This window comes from Rhincodon typus, chromosome 38 (genome assembly GCF_021869965.1).
Source record: "Rhincodon typus isolate 14 chromosome 38, sRhiTyp1.1, whole genome shotgun sequence".
Lineage (NCBI taxonomy): Eukaryota > Metazoa > Chordata > Chondrichthyes > Orectolobiformes > Rhincodontidae > Rhincodon > Rhincodon typus.
In genome coordinates this window covers 20,070,560-20,089,431 of record NC_063369.1, presented here as the reverse complement: position 1 = coordinate 20,089,431, position 18,872 = coordinate 20,070,560, and the positions used below count along the sequence as shown (strand labels likewise).

Sequence of the window (18,872 nt, the reverse complement as noted above, 5' to 3'; positions counted from 1 at the left end):
TCAAAACTGTATCATGTGAAATAACGGAATTTGAGTTCAATTAGAAATTAAAAATAAAATCTGTTGTTAAAAGACTAATGATGACCTTGAAACTATGAGAGATAGTAGGAACTGCAGATGCTGGAGAATCCGAGACAACAAGGTGCAGGGCTGGATGAACACAGCAGGCCAAGCAGCATCATAGGAGCAGAGAGGCTGACGTTTCGGGCCTAGACCCTTGGGTCTAGTGAGAATCCAGATAGGGATATGAACTAGGGCTCAGTGAATTTGAAATCTAAAGCTGCAACACCAGATAATCTGTCCAACTCATCCAATCCAACACCCACTTCATCATCCAGAAGCAATTCAATTGACTGATTATGATTGAATTGATACTTTTCTAGATAAATATTGCAAAATCAAAATGCAAACAATGAGAAAAAAATGGAAACCTATAGAATTAGTTTGTGAAAAGAGTCACTTACACCATGGTTTTCCAATCAATAATCAGCCTGAAGATCTCAGGTTAAACAAACTCAAAAATTTCTGGTTTGAGTTGGGCTTAAGTGATTTAAAGAGATGGTGTGGCCAAATGAATCTAGGTATTGGATTCCCTGTATTCGTTGGGCAGGTTTAGAAGATTTACAGAGCAAAAGTCCCTCTACGAGGTTACATACATTCCCAAGCTAGCATTATTTCACAAAAAAAAAATGAAAAGTGATTTAAATTACTTTGTGTTTTTTTTTATACAATCACTCAAGCTGCCACAAGATTCAATTTGACCAAATCAGGCCTCAGCTGAAAAATTACTGCGCTATCTGGCCAAAACTGCAAGATTTCACTGGTTTGGGAAAGTCATTTACTTCCCTAGTGGCAGAGGCAGATTTCAGATATCGCTCCAGGTCAAAAAAAAATTTAAGTTTTAAGAAACTGTCAACTGCGCAGCAGTGAAACTAAATGACGGTGGTGCAGGACAGTTTTAGTCATTTTCACAGGTTCAGGTAGAATACTGCACAAAGTGAAAATGGTAACTTTTTGCTGATAAAACCATTTTCATCGGTCTTATACTTGGCTACCGCTTCTGAATACATCAAAAAATCTGCTAAGTGGAAAATACATTGACATTCTATCACCCTGCCTGAGTCTGCTGCTTCATGGGAAAATGTTACTTCAGCAATTAAGGGAATGAATTTTAGCAGAAACTTAACCTGGACCCAACTGGGCAATTTCCACATTGAACCCAAAGCAGAAACATCTTTCTTCATGTTTAATTTGTCACAGCACTAACTGACCACAGCAGATGTTCACAAAAGTCAGCACAATTGTTTAACTTTACCTCTGTTTTCAATTCTGTGATTTGGTCCTTCAGCTCTCGAATTATCTGATTGGAGTCAGAGTTGTTCAGTTGGCCTTGAATCCGTCCTTCTTCTCTCTTTGAAGCAGAAAACAAACAAGCAATTGGTGAAAAGGTTTCTCTACCCTAAATATTTACGGCACTGTTACATTTTCCTTTTACAGTCTGTCCAACTGATTAACCTCCTCAGTTAGTGATGCTGTTTCACTCAATTCAACTTTTTCTGTTCTTCTTTCATGGAACGTGGGCATCATTGGCAAGGCCAATATTTACTACCATCCCTAATTGCCTTAGAACCAAAAGGACTTGCTAGGGCCATTTCAGAGGAGAGTTAAGACATAACCACTTTTTTAAACTCACAGGATATCAGCATCGCTGGCTGGACCAGCATTCACTTGTCCTGAGGAGATGGTAAGCTGCCTTCTTGAACTACTGCAATCGTGTGCTGTAGGTAGAGCACAATACCATTCCAAGTTCTGTCCAGAGTCACTGAAGGAACAGTGAAGTCTTTCCAAGCTGGGATGGTAAGCAGCTTGAAGGGAACTTGCAGGTAGTGTTCCCATGTATCTGTTGCCCTTGTCCTTCTAGATGAAAGGTAGTGGACATGGGCTTGAAAGGTGCTAAGGAGTCTTGGTGAATTTCCGCAGTGCATCTTGTATATGGTACACATGCTTCTACTGTGCATCAGTGGTAGAGGGAGTGGATGTTTGTGATTGCGGTATAAAATCAAGTGGGCTGCCTAGTCCTGAATGATCTCAACCTTCTTGAGTGTTACTGCAGCTGCACCCATCCAGGCAAGTGACTTGTGCCTTGTAGACAGTGGACAGGCTTTGAATAGTCAGGGGGTGATGAATTACTCATGTAAGATTCCTAGTCTCTGATCTGCTCTTGTAGTTGCAGTACCTATGGGACTAGTCGAGTTCAGTTTTTGGTCAATGGTATCCCCCACAATATTAATATTAGAGGATATAGTGATGGTAGTAGCACTGAATGTCAAAGTGATTGTTAGATTCTCACTTGTTAGAAATGGTCATTGCCTGGCACTTGTGTGACAGGAATGTTACTTATCACTTTTCGACCCAAGCCTGGATATTGTCTACACCTTGTTGCATTTGGACATGGACTGCTTCAGTCTCTGAGGATTGGGGAATGGTGCTGAACATTGTGCCATCATCACTGAACATTTCCATTTCCTGGTTCAGTCCCTCCCTCAGGTACAGCCAGTCTGGCAGAATTTCATCAGGCAGCCACACTTGGAGCAGCTGAAGATGGTTGGGCTGAGGACACCACCCAGAGGAACTTCTGTACAGATGTCCTGCAAGTGAGATAACTGACCGCTAACCACCACACAGATTCTCCTTTGTGCCAGGTTTGACTTTAACTAGCAGAGACCTTACCCCTGGTTTCCATTGACACTAGCACTGCTTCATCTACTTGATGCTAGAAACCCTAGCTATATAAACGGCAGTCACTCTCATCTCACTTCTGGAATTCAGTTATTTTGTCCATGTTTGAACCAAGGCTGTAATGCAGTCAGGAGCTGAATTTTTTTCTATTCATTCGTGGGATGTGGGTCTCTGGCTTGCCAGCATTTTTTGACCATCCCTAATTGCCCTTGAGAAGGTGGTGGTGAACTGCCTTCTTGAGCCGCTGCAATTCACCTTCTATGGGTTGACCCACAATGCCATTAGGGAGGGAATTCCAGGATTTTGTCCCAGCGACAGTGAAGGGACAGCAATATATTTCCAAGTCAAGATGGTGAGTGGTTTGGAGGGGAACTTGGAGGTGGTGGTGTTCCCATATGTCTGATGCCTTGTCCTTCTAGATGCAAGTGGTCGTGGGATTGGAAGGTGCTGTCTGAGGATCTTTAGTGAATTTTTGCATTGCATTGCATCTTGTAGATAGTATACACTGCTGCTACCGAGTGTCGGTAGTCGAGGGAGTGGATGCTTGTGGATGTAGTGCCAATCAAGCGGGCTGCTTTGTCCTGGATGGTGTCAAGCTTCTGGAACGTTGTTGGGGCTGCACTCATCCAGGCTAGTGGGGAGTATTCCATCACATTCCTGACTTGTATCTTGTAGGTGGTGGACAGGCTTTGAGGAATCAAGAGATGAGATACTTGCTGCAGTATTCCAAGCTTCTGGCTTGTTCTGGGAGCCACTGTGTTAATATGGTCAGTCCAGATGAGTATCTGGTCATGATAACACCTAGGATGTTGGTAGTGGGGGATTCATTGATGGTAACGTCATTGAATATCAAGGGGCGGTGGTTAGATGGTCTCTTATTGGCGATGGTCACAGCCTGGCATTTGTATGACGTGGATGTCACTTGTCTTGTCAGCCCAAGCCTGGATATTGTTGCATTTGAACACAGACTGTTTCAGTATCTGAATCGTCACGAATGGTGAACATTGTGCAATCATTGGCAAACATCCCCACTTCTGACCTTATGATGGAGGGAACGTCATTAATGAAGCAGCTGAAGATGGTTGGGCCGAGGACACTACCCTGAGGAACTCATGCAGAAATGTCCTGGAGCTGAGATGACTGACCTCCAACAACCACGACCATCTTCCTATATGTCAGGTATGACTAACCACCGGAGAGTTTGCCCCATGATATCCATTGATTGCAATTTTGCTAGGGTTCCTTCAGGCCGCACTCTGTTGAATGCAGCCTTGATGGTTTGGGCTGTCACTCTTACCTCACCTCTGGAATTCAGCTCTTTTGTCCATGTTTGAACCAAGGCTATAATGAGACCAGGAGCTGAGTGGCCCTGGTGGAACCCAAACTGGGCGTCACTGAGCAGGTTATTTCTGAGCAGGTGCTGCTTGATAGCACTGTTGATGACATCTTCTATCATTTTACTGATGATCGAGAGTAGACTGATGGGGTGGTAATTGGCTGGGTTAGGTTGTCCTGCTTTTTCTGTGCAGGACATACTTGGGAAATTTTCCACGTTGCCGGTAGATACCAGTGTTGTAACGACACTGGAACAACTTGGCTAGGAGAGCAGCAAGTTCTGGAGCACAAGTCTTCAGGACTATTGCCGGAATGTTGTCAGGGCCCATAGCCTTTGCAGTATCCAGTGTCTCCAGCCATTTCTTGCTATCACGTGGAGCAAATCAAATTAGCTGAAGACTGGTATCTATAATACTGAGGACACTGGAGGAGGCAGAGATGGATCATCCACTCGGCACTTCTGGCTGAAGATTGCTGTGAATGCTTCAGCCTTATCTTTTGCACTGATGTGCTGGGCTCTTCCATCATTGAGGATAGGATGTTTGTGGAGCTGCCTCCTCCAATGAGTTGTTTAATTATCCAACAACCATTCATGACTGGATGTAGCAGGACTGCAGAGCTTAGATCTGATCCAGTGCTTGTGGGATCGCTTAGCTCTGTCTATCACTTGTTGTTTTTGCTTTTTGGCGTGCAAGTAGTCCTGTTTGGTGGCTTCACCAGGTTTACACCTCATCTTCAGGTGTGCCTGTGCTGCTCCCGGCATGCCCTCCTGCACTCTCCGTTGAACCAGGGTTGATCCCCTGGCTTGACAGTAATGGTTAAGTGGGGGATATGCCCGGCCATGTGGTTACAGATTGTGCTAAAGTATAATTCTGCTGCTGTTGATGGCGCGCAGTACCTCATGGATGCCCAGTCTTGAGTTGCTAGATCTGTGCGAAGTTTGTCCCATTTAGCACGGTGATAGTGCCACACAACAGAATGGAAGTTATTCTCAATGGTGAACAAAGAAAATTATAGCACAGGAACAGGCTCTTCGGCCCTCCGAGCCTATGCCGATCCAGATCCTCTATCTAAACCGGTCGCCTATTTTCCAAGGATCTGTATCCCTCTGCTCCCTGTCCATTCAAGTATCTGTCTAGATACATCTTAAATGACGCTATTGTGCCCGCCTCCACCACCTCCGCTGGCAACACGTTCCAGGCACCCACCACCCTCTGCGTAAAGAACTTTCCACGCATATCTCCCTTAAACTTTTCCCCTCTCACCTTGAAATCGTGACCCCTAGTAATCGAGTCCCCCACTCTGGGAAATAGCTTCTTGCTATCCACCCTGTCTATACCTCTCATGACTTTGTAGACCTCAATCAGGTCCCCCCCTCAACCTCCGTCTTTCTAATGTAAATAATCCTAATCTACTCAATCTCTCTTCATAGCTAGCGCCCTTCATACCAGGCAACATCCTGGTAAACCTCCTGTGCACCCTCTCCAAAGCATCCACATCCTTTTGGTGATGTGGCGACCAGAACTGTACGCAGTATTCCAAATGTGGTCGAACCAAAGTCCTATACAACTGTAACATGACCTGCCAACTCTTGTACTCAATACCCTGTCCGATGAATGAAAGCACGCCGTACGCCTTCTTGACTACTCTATCGACCTGCGTAGCGACCTTACACCCAGATCTCTCTATGCATCAATCTTCCCCAGGGCTTTTCCATTTACCGTATAGTTCGCTCTTGAATTGGATCTTCCAAAATGCATCACCTCACATTTGCCTGGATTGAACTCCATCTGCCATTTCTCCGCCCAACTCTCCAATCTATCTATATTCTGCTGCATTCTCCGACAGTCCCCTTCACTATCTGCTACTCCACCAATCTTAGTGTCATCTGCAAACTTGCTAATCAGACCAGCTATACCTTCCTCCAGATCATTTATGTATATCACAAACAACAGTGGTCCCAACACGGATCCCTGTGGAACACCACTGGTCATAATTCTCCATTTTGAGAAACTCCCTTCCACTACAACTCTCTGTCTCCTGTTGCCCAGCCAGTTCCCTATCCATCTAGCTAGTACACCCTGGACCCCATGCGACTTCACTTTCTCCGTCAGCCTACCATGGGGAACCTCATCAAATGCCTTACTGATGAAGTCCATGTATATGACATCTACAGCCCTTCCCTCATCTATCAACTTTGTCACTTCTTCAAAGAGTTCTATCAAGTTGGTAAGACATACCTTCCCTGCACAAAACCATGCTGACTATCACTAATAAGCCCATTTTCTTCCAAATGTAAATAGATCCTATCCCTCAGTATCTTCTCCAGCAGCTTCCCCACCACTGACGTCAGGCTCACCGGTCTGAAGGCAGGACTTCATCTCCATAAGGACTGCGTGATGGTCAATTCTTACTGATACAGTCATGGACTGATGCAACTGCAGGGGGCAGATTGGTAAGGATGAGGTCAAGTATGCTTTTCTCTCTTGTTGGATCTCTCACCACCTGCTGCAGGTATGTCTTTTAGGACCCGACCAGCTCGATCTGTAGTACTGCTGCCGAGCCACTCTTGGTGGTGGACATTGAAAATCCCCCATCCAGAGTACATTTTGTGCCCTTGCCATCTTCAGTGCTTCCTCCAAGTGTTGTTCAACAGGGAGGAGTATTGATTCATCAGCTAAAGGAGGATGGTATGTGGTAATCAGCAGGTGGTTTCCTTGCTGATGTTTAACCTGAAGCCATGGGACATCGTGGGGTCCACAGTCAATGTTGACGACTCCCAGAGCAACTCCCTCCCAACTGTACACGACTGAGCCAGCACCTCTGCTGGGTCTGTCCTGTCGGTGGGACAGGACATATCCAGGGATGGTGATGGTAGTGTCTGAGACATTGTAAGATATGATTCTGTGAGGATGACTATGTCAGGCTGTTGCTTGACTAGTCTGAGAGCCAGCTCTCCCAATTTTGGCACTCACCCCCCAGATGCTATTAAGGAGGACTTTGCATGGTCGACAGGGCAATTTCCACTGCCTAGGTCAATGCCAGGTGATCTGTCTGGTTTCATTTCTTTGAGACTTTGTAGCGATTGGTACAACTGAATGGGTTGCTAGGCCATTTCAGAGGGCAATTGAGAGTCAACCACATTGCTGTGGGTCTGGAGTCACATGTCAGCCAGACCAGGTGAGGATGGCAGATTTTCCTTCCCTGAAGGACATTAGTGAACCAGATGGTTTTTTCCAACAATTGGCAATGATTTCATGGTGATCAGTAGATTTTTAATTTGACATTTTTTTTATTGAATTCAAATTCCACCATCTGCCGTGGTGGGATTTGAACCCAGGCCCCCAGAACATTAGCTGGATAGTTCTTTTGGTTTTTTTTTCAGATTAATAGTCTAGTGATAATACAACTAAGCCATTGCTTAACCACAAGGGGCTGATGGACCCCAAACTGGGCATCACTGAGCAGGTTATTGCTCAGCAGGTGCTGTTCGACAGCGCTGTTGATGGCACCTTCGATCACGTTACTGATGACAGAGAGTAGATTAATGGGGCAGTATTAGCCAGGTTCGATTTGTCCTGCTTTTCATATACAGGACATACCTGGGCAATTTTCCACAAAGTCGAATAGATGTCAGTGCTGTAGCTGTCCTGGAATAGCTTGGCGAGGGTAGTGGCAACTTCTGGAGCACAAGCCTTTAGGATGATTGCCAAAATGTTGTCAGGGCCACAACCTTTGCAGTATCCAATACCTCCAACTGTTTTGTGATATGATGTGGAATGAATCAAATTGGCTGAATACCTGGCCTGTCGATACTGGGAACCTTTGGAGAAGTTGAAATGGATCATCTGCTCAGCAACTCTGGTTGAAGATTGCTCAAACGCTTCAGCCTTATCTTTTGGACTGGTATTCTGGGCTTCCCCAGGATGGAGATATTTGTACAACCTCCTCCTCCAGTGAGTTGCTTAATTGTGCACTTCGGAGGAGGAGGAGGAGGAGGAGGAGGAGAGACAGAGCGCGAGATTGTGAGGGCGACTGAAGGAGGGATTGGGGGAGGGGGATTGGTTTTTCTTCATGTAGGTGGGAAATACCAATGGAAATAAAAAGATGAACATCACCACTAACACAAAGTAGTTCTCTTGGTTCAGTCCCTCCCCTCAGGTACAGCCAGTCAGGCAGGATTTCACCAGGCAGCCACACCTGACATGAAGGTATTACAGAGCCTAGCCAGGGCAAAGTCTACAAAACATATGCTCCAATCCTTGATGAATGTACTGTACTAAGTATTTGAAACCACCCTATCTTTCAACAGGGTTGAAGTCACTTGGCTCCCATCACCAGCCTGCAGTCCACGTGTTGGTTGCTATACCTACCGTCTTTCAGGCACACTGCCCTCCTGAGAGAGGCAGCCTCTCAGTGATCACACATAGCTGTCACACTCCATTTCCACTTCCTGGCTCACACTAAATGAGATCCACTGAGATCTCACAGAATAGAAGAACAGCTTTGACGGGCTAAATTGCCTACACCTATTGCTATATTCCAAACTGGGCGCTGTATAAACACCGTGGAGTGAATATTTTCAGAAATAGTCATTTTCATCCTCATTGATTGTTACAATTGGTACTGTTTAATGTGAAATGCCCTAATAACTGCTCATTTTCACAACTACTCTGGAGCATTGACGTGACTATCAGCTGATCATAAACCATTACTCATAACACTACCTAGCGTGGTCTTTCAGGCTTGCGTGACTTGAGATTACCTCCCCCTACAACACCAACCACCTCTCAATCTGTGGTGAGTGTCTGAACTAAATACCACTTATTATCATCCACACTCAAATCACTGATCTGGGTCCAGTCTGCAAGCTCTGATTCAATGCCTCCCTATTAACACTAACATTTCCCTCACACCCAAAAATCCAGCAGCTCCCAGAACTGGTTCAGTTTCAGACTACTGGCTTCCAAACTGAGAAAAGTAAATGGATTAGTTTAGTATTGCATTCCTGGGAAGGGCAGAAAACAGAGCAGTAATGTCAGGCAAAATCTTATGTCCTTTTTTCACTTGCAGTTTAGTACAAACTTACATTTTCTACTGCAGTGAACCACTAGGAGCTGCAGAAATTTAACAGTCACAGGTTTGCTTCAGTGGTGGGTTAACCATTGATAGCAAGGAGAACATCAGCCACAATTTGTGCATCAACACTATGAAATCAAGAAATTAAGGATTCAATCCTCACTCCAGAAGTGTAGGTGAAAACTCCATGTTGGCACTCCAGTGCTCCTGTTCTCCTGGCATGACTACAATACAATATTAAATTCAGGCCATGTCTAACCTGTCAAAGGACCCCATGACACTATTCAAAGAGGCAGGAGAGCTCTCTCTGCTGTCCAGGTCAATATTTATCAATCAATTAATAACTTAAAAAACAGATGATTTGGTTAATCATCTTCCAACTTGCTGTGGGAGCTAGCTGCGTGAAAATTGGCTGCTGAATTTCCTACATTATAATGGTGACTAAAATTATTTCATGGAAATGGAAGTACTTAGCTATGTTCCTGGATTGTGTAGAACTCTAATGGCCAGAATTTTGCTGCCTCCCGTGTTGGGAAGTTTAACCATCATTTGGACTGGATGCTGAGGTTAGCCAAGCCCAAAGAGGCAGACAGATGTTTCATACAAATACACAAACAATTACAGGCCACTGTACAGTGTTGCTGGCATTTTGCAGATAGCGGGGTGACAGCTCTCTGGAGGTGCCTTCCCAGCAGGAAAGGACTCACTAACTAAAGAAGGGGCCTTGTCCAGGGACAGCAGCTGTTGCAGCTCCTCTCTGGAGGTGAAACCACCCACCTTCAGCCCTAGTGCTTTCCTTCAGCTACCTATGATAGCCCAACCATTCCTGCAGACCCCAGCAGGGAAGCCTTCTCCTACAGCACCTCTAAGAGAGCTTGCCAGCCGTTCAATCAGGAAGCCACCCGTGGCAATACTGCCAAGCAGATTTCAGTGCCAGTGTGGGCTCAGGGCCCACTTTTACTTTGACACTGAGGTGCCAAAGCCCTCTCCAAAAGGCAGCCTTGTATTCATGCAAATTCCTCCTTTTATTTCTCAAAGTGAATTGACATGACACAAGCAGTCACTGGATTCAATACCCCTGAACTCAGCACAAATAAGAAGTGGGGAATTAAAGGGTTCATGAGTTTCGTAATCTCTCTCAATTCTGACATTTGGTTTTCAAAGTCATTGCATGGGCAAGCTGATGGCATGCATTGTTAAGATTTGTCACGAATATTTAGGTTAATCTATATTTATTAACACTCAGAACAGGTTTTCAAATCTTTTGTAATATTTTTGAAATGACTGCAGAGCTTATTCATTCGAATTTCTATGATCTTAGTCTTGGCCAACAGTCTAAGAGCAATGGAATGAGTGAGGCTTGCTTTCCTAGTCATACAGTGCATGCAACATGTGGTTAAAAACCCAGCTACATACTAAACACAGGAATGTAGCGAGTGACTCATCAGCTCTCACTACAGTCAGACATCACCCAAATTCTCAAACGAAACAGTGAAAGGTGACAGCAGATGTCAAAAGATTTTAGCATGCAAAATCTCACCAAAATATAAACGACTCGATACACAAAACTTTTTCTGCTCTACCCATGAATATTTCAAATATGCTCTACAGAGTCTCTCTTGAAAACCCAACTAATTTCTTCCATGATCAAAACAGAAAGAGCTGGAGAAACTGACAGAGAGGACAGATTTATCATTTCAGGTCCAATATGACGGCCATGATAGCAGCTTCAAAAGAAATGGAAACAGCAGTGGAGAAGAGCAAGTTGGCTAGGTTACAACAGTGAATTTCCAACTATCCTCTGCCTTTGCTTCCATTTATTCAGACTTAACACCAGGTCATAGAAAACCACCTACTTCAGGTTTATTGAAGGACAAGCATCTTGTGCAGGGGCTAGAGACCTGAGAATGCACCCAAGGCTTGCTATGGTTTGAGATCTCAGGAGATAGAAATAGAGGAACAGCTCCTTGGTCAATTCTTCATTTCTCCACCATTGGTCCAAGTTGCTTGACGGAGTTACCTGTGGAAGTATGGTGGCTAGCAGTGCTGCCTGACAGCGCCAGGGACTTGGGTTCAATTCCACCTTCAGGCTACTGTCTGTGCGGAGTTTGCACATTCTCCCCATGTCTGCGTGGCTTTCTGCCGGGTGTTCTGGTTTTGACCCACAGTCCAAAGATGTGCAAGCTAAGTGGATTGACCATGCTAAATTTCCCACAGTGTTCAGGGATATGTAGATTGGGTGTGTTAGCCATGGGAAATGCAGGGATATAGGAGAAGGGTAGGAGGTTGGGTCTAGGTGGGATGCTGTTTGGAGGGTCGATGTGGACTTGTTGGGCTGAATGGCCCGTTTCCACACTGTAGGGATTCTATGACCAGCACTTCTAACCAGCTGGTACTCGTATTGGTACCGTCACCAACTCCCACCTTTGGAAACTATCAATAGCCTCATAAATACAAGTTCTAGACTTAGACTAAGCTTGCGCTGGTTGATGGATGAAAGTGAAGCACTCGGACAAAGTAATCACATGGCTGAAGGTTTTATATTCTGGTGCAAGAATATAGGGAGCCTGCCTTATTGACTGATTGCTGAGATTTACAATTTTGGACACCCAATTAAATAAACAAAACACATGCACTGCATTGTATAATGATACATATCAAACACCAGCAAGGAATCAAATGATATTAGACAGCAAACCACAAATTTCATGACAAGTCAGAGAATTTAAAAGTTAGTTAAGATATTTTAGCTAGGAGGTGAGGAGAAAGAGAATGCAAGCACCTGGCATAAACATTATCCATTTTAAAATGGTGGTCTTCCAATGGGTACTTACCTTGGAACTTAGAGCAGAAAGGCAAGAGGTGAAAGGTTAAAACTGTCGTCAGACATACAGAAAGTGACTGGAAATCACGATAAAGGAGACCAACTGGTACTGGGACAGGACAACCATAACTGACCGATGCAAATTCACAATACTGTCCGATATAGAGAGAAAGCAGAGTGATGAATGGGAGAGAAAGCCTGTTAATTATTGGGGTATATGCCAAGGAGAGTGACCACAGACAACAAGTAACAAGATGTGGCTGTATAGATGATCTGAACACACATGACACAAGGAGCAAGCATCTGTACCTGAATTTCCAGTTCAGCAATACGCTGGCGAAGTTCAGCGATGGCAGCAATACTATCAGCTTCCCGAAACCGTACAGCCATAACCTCCTCCTTGTTCTAGTGTAAGCAGTTAAATATCAAAGATTACTCCAGTGATAAAGACAGGAAGCATTGGAGTGTTAAACTACAAGCCAGTCAAAGATTGGAGAAAGTGCTGCAGAAACTTTGCAAGGCTGGCTGCATCCGTCAAGAAAGGAACAGAGTTATTATTTCAGGCCCAATATGACTTCTTTGGGTTATGAAGAGTCGTCATATTGGACTTGAAATGTTAACTCAATTTCTCTCTTCACAGTGAGGATCTGTTCTCAATTCTCCATGAGCACACTTTTGTTTCTTAAAAAAATAGCAGCCTATATTGAAAGAACAAAGACAAAAAACTTCAACTCACTCATATGAACAATGCACACACTGCAGACAGAAACCACTCTGCTACCTGATTCAAATCAGTTTTCTCCATATGGTTCTTGCACTGTGAAAATTTCTTCAGGTGAGAGCAGAGCAGTGGCTCCACAATCCCTTTCCAATTCCGCTGATACATCTCAGTGACCACATTCCTCACCGGACACTTGATCAAATGGACCAGATAATGAATGTCCAGAAAATCCAACTTTCACAGCAGAACAGGCCACCCAATGACAAGCTAGAAGGCAAACTCAGGACTGATGTTAGGAAATGCTTACTGAAAGAGAAATCCATGGATGGAACATACTCCAAGATAGGGAGCTCTCAGTGAAAACTATGGAAGCATGCAAGAGCCAACAGGAAGGGGCAATGAGGGACACTGCAGTTTTTCTCAGTGGTGATGAATCAGATCAGTCAAGTGGGCTTCCTTAAATACAATTATCCTCATTCCAATTGCTATTTTCCACAAATCCCTTCCCAAGAACTGTAAATCCACATTCATTGCTGGTTTATGGTACAAGGTTTAAACAGAACATGCAAGAGCCTAAATACAAATTGCATATTTCCCTCAACCTAAGATATAGTTGAAGTCACCATACAAATATCACAGAACACAGTCTTTAGAACAGCTTTCAATTAAAACATATTACAAAAAGGATCTCATCAATATCCTGCTCTTTTGCTCTTCTACCCATTTTTAAAGACAATTCAGCAGGTTTCTAAAGTTACATGGATTCTTGTCCCCCTCTTTCAGGCTGATTAATTGCTAAGTGCTCGTGCAAAGTTCATCACTGCCATGATGCAGGGCAGTCTGAAAAAAGGAACAAATAGAACATAATATATTCAGGTCCTGTGTTAGAAATAACACATACAACAGGATGGTGGAAATTAGGCAGAAATAGTACATATAGGCTTTAAAAATGGATTTGGAAGGAACACGTGCAAGATTCCGATTGAAGGCAGGAAATTAGGGGGAGGTTATGAAGTTTATTTAAAAACTGCTTAGAAGGGAGAAAAGGTGATCAGCTGGTGTCTGATGCAAAAACATTTCTCATTCTCATTCTGGCTGTTCAACTTAGATAGCCCTGATCCTCTTTCCCCGAGATCCAAGGGTACGGATTTGATTGTATCTGGCACAGTTGGCTCAGCTTTAGCGTAACTGGGCGACTTTAGTCAGATCTCAGCCTTGGACTTAAACCAGAGGGAAAGAACTTAGACTATTCAAAGTCAATATGTGTCAAACCTCTACAGCAAGAAATCTGAATCCACCAGAATCGAAGGTAAGCACTGAGGCAACCCATCAGGCTTTCTTCCACGGTGACTTCCAAAACTTGAACTACTTCCGGAAGGCTAAGGGCAGCAGATACATGAAAGCAGCACCAACTGCAAATTACCTTGCCAAGTCACTCACAATCCTGACTCGGAACTATATCAACGTTCCTTTGTTACTGAGTTAAAATCCTGGAAATCCTTTCTAACAGCAGCGTAGGTGTATCTAAACCTTATGAATATCAGTGATTCAAGATGGCAGCTCACTACCACCTTCAAGGCAATTAGGGATGATAAATTCTGGCCTGGCCAGTGACACCTATAACCCATGAATGATTAAAAATGGTCACCCATTCATCCTTCTTTATGCATCAATTCAGTAGGTTTCAAAGAACTATTCAGTCAGGTGACAAGAGCAGCTTACACAAAACATGTCAACTTGCCCCAGTCTCTACATTCAGATGTAGATATTCAGGCTCTTAATCTTCCAGTTCTAGTATTAAACTCTTCAGCAAGTCGTTATTTGGCTTGTCCGTTCCTCTTGGTTGGTTAACAGCATACAGTTTGTGTCCTTCCAATTTGGTGGTACTACACCAAATTTCACATAGCTTTGAAATGAAATAATAAATCCCACTAGATTGTCACCAATTAAAATCCTTAGAAGCTATGGTATAGGTCAAAATATTAGTCTAACTTCAGTCTCATTATTTATGATGATGCCTGTAAGCTTCCTCACTTTATGAATCATTATTCTTCCTGTAAATTGCAGACTTTGCTATTCACAATATTCTTGGAACACATTCTCAGTTTTCGGACAGAGTATTTCTTCCTTTGTTGCCTGCACCCCAAATATCTCACCCTCCATATACTTCTGAGCTTCCACCTACAATCCTGGAACATCTCAGCGCCACACCCTCAAAACCTCCAAGTTGACATTTGCAAACTATGCCATAGCTCCTATCCTCTAATAGGGAAAAAAAACAGATTGGCAATTCACTGCCAAACTATTCCCATCTAGGCTACTTCACTGCCTTGCTGTTCCCGCATACAGCAATTCAACCATCTTTATTTCAACTACTGATATGTACCTGATTGTCTTTGACAAAACAGCCATCCTTATTACTTATTAAAACATAGATTGTGGTTTCTTGATTATGGACAATGAAAGGAAAATTGATACCAAAATGTCTAGCTTTCGAAAACCTGAGGAACAAAGATCCAAAATCCTGCACTTAAGTCCAAAAAAATGTTTGTTGCATCTGGTATTCCAAGAGAAGATGGCAATTTACATGGAAAACAATACTGAATAACATTATCCTGTGCGACACAGTGGTGACTTTGGCATCTCATGGGCAAGATCCTAAATGAATAGTTTGCGTCAGTATTCACTCAGGAAAAGGATATGGAGGATAGTGAAATTTGTGTGGAGCATGCAAATATGCTAGGGTATGTTGAGTTCAAGAAAGAAATGGCGTTGGATCTCTTGAAGAGCATTAAGATGGATAAATCCAGGGCCCAATGGTATCTACCCCAGGTTGTTGGGAGAGGCAAGACAGGAGATTGTTAAGGCCTTGACCAAGATCTTTGTATCCTCGTTAGCCACTGAAGAGGTCCTGGAGAACTGGCGAGTAGCTGATATTGTTCCTCTGTTCAAGAAGGAAAATAGGAATAATCCAGGAAACTATAGACCAGTACAGTCTCAAACTGGTGGTTGGAAAGGAATTGGAGAGAATTCTTAGGGATAGGATTTACACACATTTGGAAAAGCATGGCTTAATTAGGGACAGTCACCATGGCTTTGTCCAGGCCAGGTCATGTTGTATTAATTTGACTGAATTTATCAAAGAGGTGACGAAGGTAATCGATGAGGTTAGAGCAGGAGATGTTGTCTACATGGATTTTAGTAAGGCTTTTGACAAAGTCCCTCATCCAAAAGATTATGATGATTGGGTCCACGGTGACTTGGCAGCTTGGATTCAGAATTGTCTTCTTTGGGCAAGCCAGAGGGGGGTGGTGGAAGGATGTTTTTCTGGTTGGAGGTCTGTGACTAGTGGTGTTCCGCAGGGTTCTACACTGGGACCTCTGCTGTTTGTGATATATACAAATAACTTGGAAGAAAATGTAGATGGGTGGATTAGTAAGTTTGCAAATGATAGAAAGATCGGTGGAGTTGTGGATAGTATAGATAGTTGTCAAAGGATACAGCGGGATATGGGTCAGTTGCAGATTTGGGCAGAGAAATGGCAGATGGAGTTAATCCAGGTAAGTGAGGTGCTGCACTTTGGGAGATCAAATGTTAAGGAAGGGTATACAGTTAATGGCAGGACCCTGAACAACATTGATGTACATAACCCGAGGAGTTCAAGTCCATGGCTCCCCAAAAGCGGCCACGCAAGTAGATAAGGTGATAAAGGCAATGTTTGGCATGCTTGCCTTTGTTGGTCGGGGAAATGAGTCCAACAGACAGGATGTCATAATGCAGCTTTATAAGACTTTGGTTAGGCTGCATTTAGAGTAGTGTGTTCAGTTCTGGTTGCCACATCACACGAAGGATGTGGAGGCTTTGGAGAGGGTGCAGAAGAGATTTACCAGGCTGCTGCCTGGATTAGAGGGTATGAACTATAAGGAGGCTAGAAAAACTCGCTGTTTTCTCTGGCAAGCCAGAGGCTGAGGGGAGACCTGATAGAAATCTATAAAACTGTGAGATACACATAGGGCAGATGGTCAGAATCTTCTTCCCAGAGTTGAAATATCTAATACCAGTGGGCATGCATTTAAGGTGTGCATGGGTGTGTGGGTCGGGGGGAGGGGGGAGGGTGTGGTGGTAGTTCAAAGACCTCAGGGACAGGTTTTTTTTTTTTACACAAAGAGTGGTGGGAGTCTGGAATGCGCTGCTAGGGATGGTGGTGGAGGCAGATACAATAGGGGCATTTAAGGGACTTTTAGATAAGCACATGAATATACAAGGAATGGAAGGATATGGACCAAGGGCAGGCAGAAGGGATTAATTTGGTGTCACGTTCGACACAACATCGTGCGCCGAAGGGCCTGATCCTGTGCTGTACTGTTCTACGTTTTCTCAAGTATGTGGACATGGACCACTTGTGCAAGCAAAAAATGCCTCACTAAATTAATGTCTAACTTGGTGACAAAGCAAACGAATAAATTAGTTTTTGTGTTTGAACTTTGATCATAAGAATACACAATTTTGTCCTTTGATTAATAGCAGGAAGAATTTCTAATGTTTCAACTTTCTGAAATTTTCTCAACATCCCAGTGAATGTGAACAAAACTGGTGTGTAAAAATTGAAATCAGATGAACAGCTCTACTCTACTGAGCGAGTTTTCCCAGTTTTGAGCACTGCCAGCCTTCCAAAATCTCTTTTTTTGGTTCTTTCTTCATCCATCACCACTTTCTTGACTGACATGGGCAATATTTTATTTTCTGAAGACAGACGCAAAGTAATCAGCCATGCTCCACCTCCACCTCCACGATACAACCCTATTTAGCACGGACCTTCTGATTACCTGTTTATTACTCATGTACTTACAAAAGACTTTTGGGTCCTTTTTCTGCTGCAGGCTAATCTATTTTCACAAGTCTCTTTGCTCCTCAGTTCACTTTATTTTCCACTTGTCTGTCTCACTTTTGAATCACAAGCATAACATTTATCAGAAGCTTCCTTTCTCAGTTTTATTTTAATCTATACTGTGTGTTATTCAGGGTGCTGTAGATTGTGTCCTCTTCCCCACCCCACCACACCCACCTTGTGAGAATGTGTCCAGTTAGTGTTCAAAATAACCCTCATTTAAAATCTACCAATTGTTCATTACTCTTCAGCTTTCAGGTATATTTTAGGAGCTTGTGACAGTGTCCAAGCATAGATCCTTTTTAAAAGTCTTACACGGGACGTGGGCATCACTGGCAAGGCCAGCTTTTTTGTTGCCCATCTCTAATTGTTCTAAAACAGAGTGGCCTTTGTCATTTCCCGGAGCAGTTAAGAGTCTGGAGTCACACCAAGATAGGCCAGGAAGGATGACAAAGAACATGAGTAAACCAGATGGCTTCTCATAACAATTGCTACATGGTTGCCGTTATGCAGATTACAAATTTTATGGAATTCAAACTTCACCAGCTTCCAGAATAGGATTTCATTAGCAGGGCCTCTGCATTACTAGTCCACTCATATTACCATACCACCAGCACTTACCCTAACATGCTGTAATATCAAGCAATCAATATCTGAACATATAATGCTGATGTATCCAACAATTTTTCCCCCAGCAACTCAATGAATTGATCAATGGTCATGCGATGTCAGCAGTGCAAGGTACAAACCTTCTAACAAGGGTGGCTCTGCAGGGAGAGGGGGAGAAGGAAGAGAACTGGTGTTAAAATGAGGACAAACCACCCTGTTCTTTTCTTTCCTTGCCCACAAAGCAGATATGACTCAGCAGTTACTTGGGCTAAAGTTCCTATCAATCAAGGCACAAGGCATGACAATCTTGGCTCACTGTTGTAACTTTTCTGCACGGCTATCCTTTGACTTTTCCCACCCTAATGGGACCAAGGAGAAAACAAACAGAAGAGTTTGTGATAATCTGCTTCCAGAGAACCAAATCAGGATATGCACCATATTTGTAATGCATACTTGCCTGTCAATGGCCTTATGATAGGAAGTAGCCAATTCTTAAGCAAAAATAAAGGAAAGGTTTTGACAGAATACAGAATATTTTGTTTTATGCTACAGATGTAAGTTTTTAAAAAAAGCACATCACTGTCCGGAGAGTTCAGAGACAGGAGGCTGTGGGACCATCACATTCTGGAGAGCTCAGAGACCGGAGGCTGTGGGACCATCACTGTTCAGAGACTCAA

The 18,872-nt window shown here is 43.5% G+C and overlaps 1 protein-coding gene across 1 annotated transcript in view; it reads right to left on the bottom strand.

Moving 5' to 3' along the window:
• LOC109912220 (EVI5-like protein) overlaps positions 1-18,872 on the bottom strand; it is a 255,491-nt gene that overhangs the window by 23,030 nt on the left and 213,589 nt on the right. Inside the window, exons 17-18 of the mRNA XM_048617851.1 lie at positions 12,287-12,382; positions 1,316-1,411 (exon numbers count right to left, since the gene is read on the bottom strand). Of these exons, the coding sequence (XP_048473808.1) occupies positions 1,316-1,411; positions 12,287-12,382 (192 nt within the window). The remainder of the gene's footprint in view (positions 1-1,315; positions 1,412-12,286; positions 12,383-18,872) is intronic.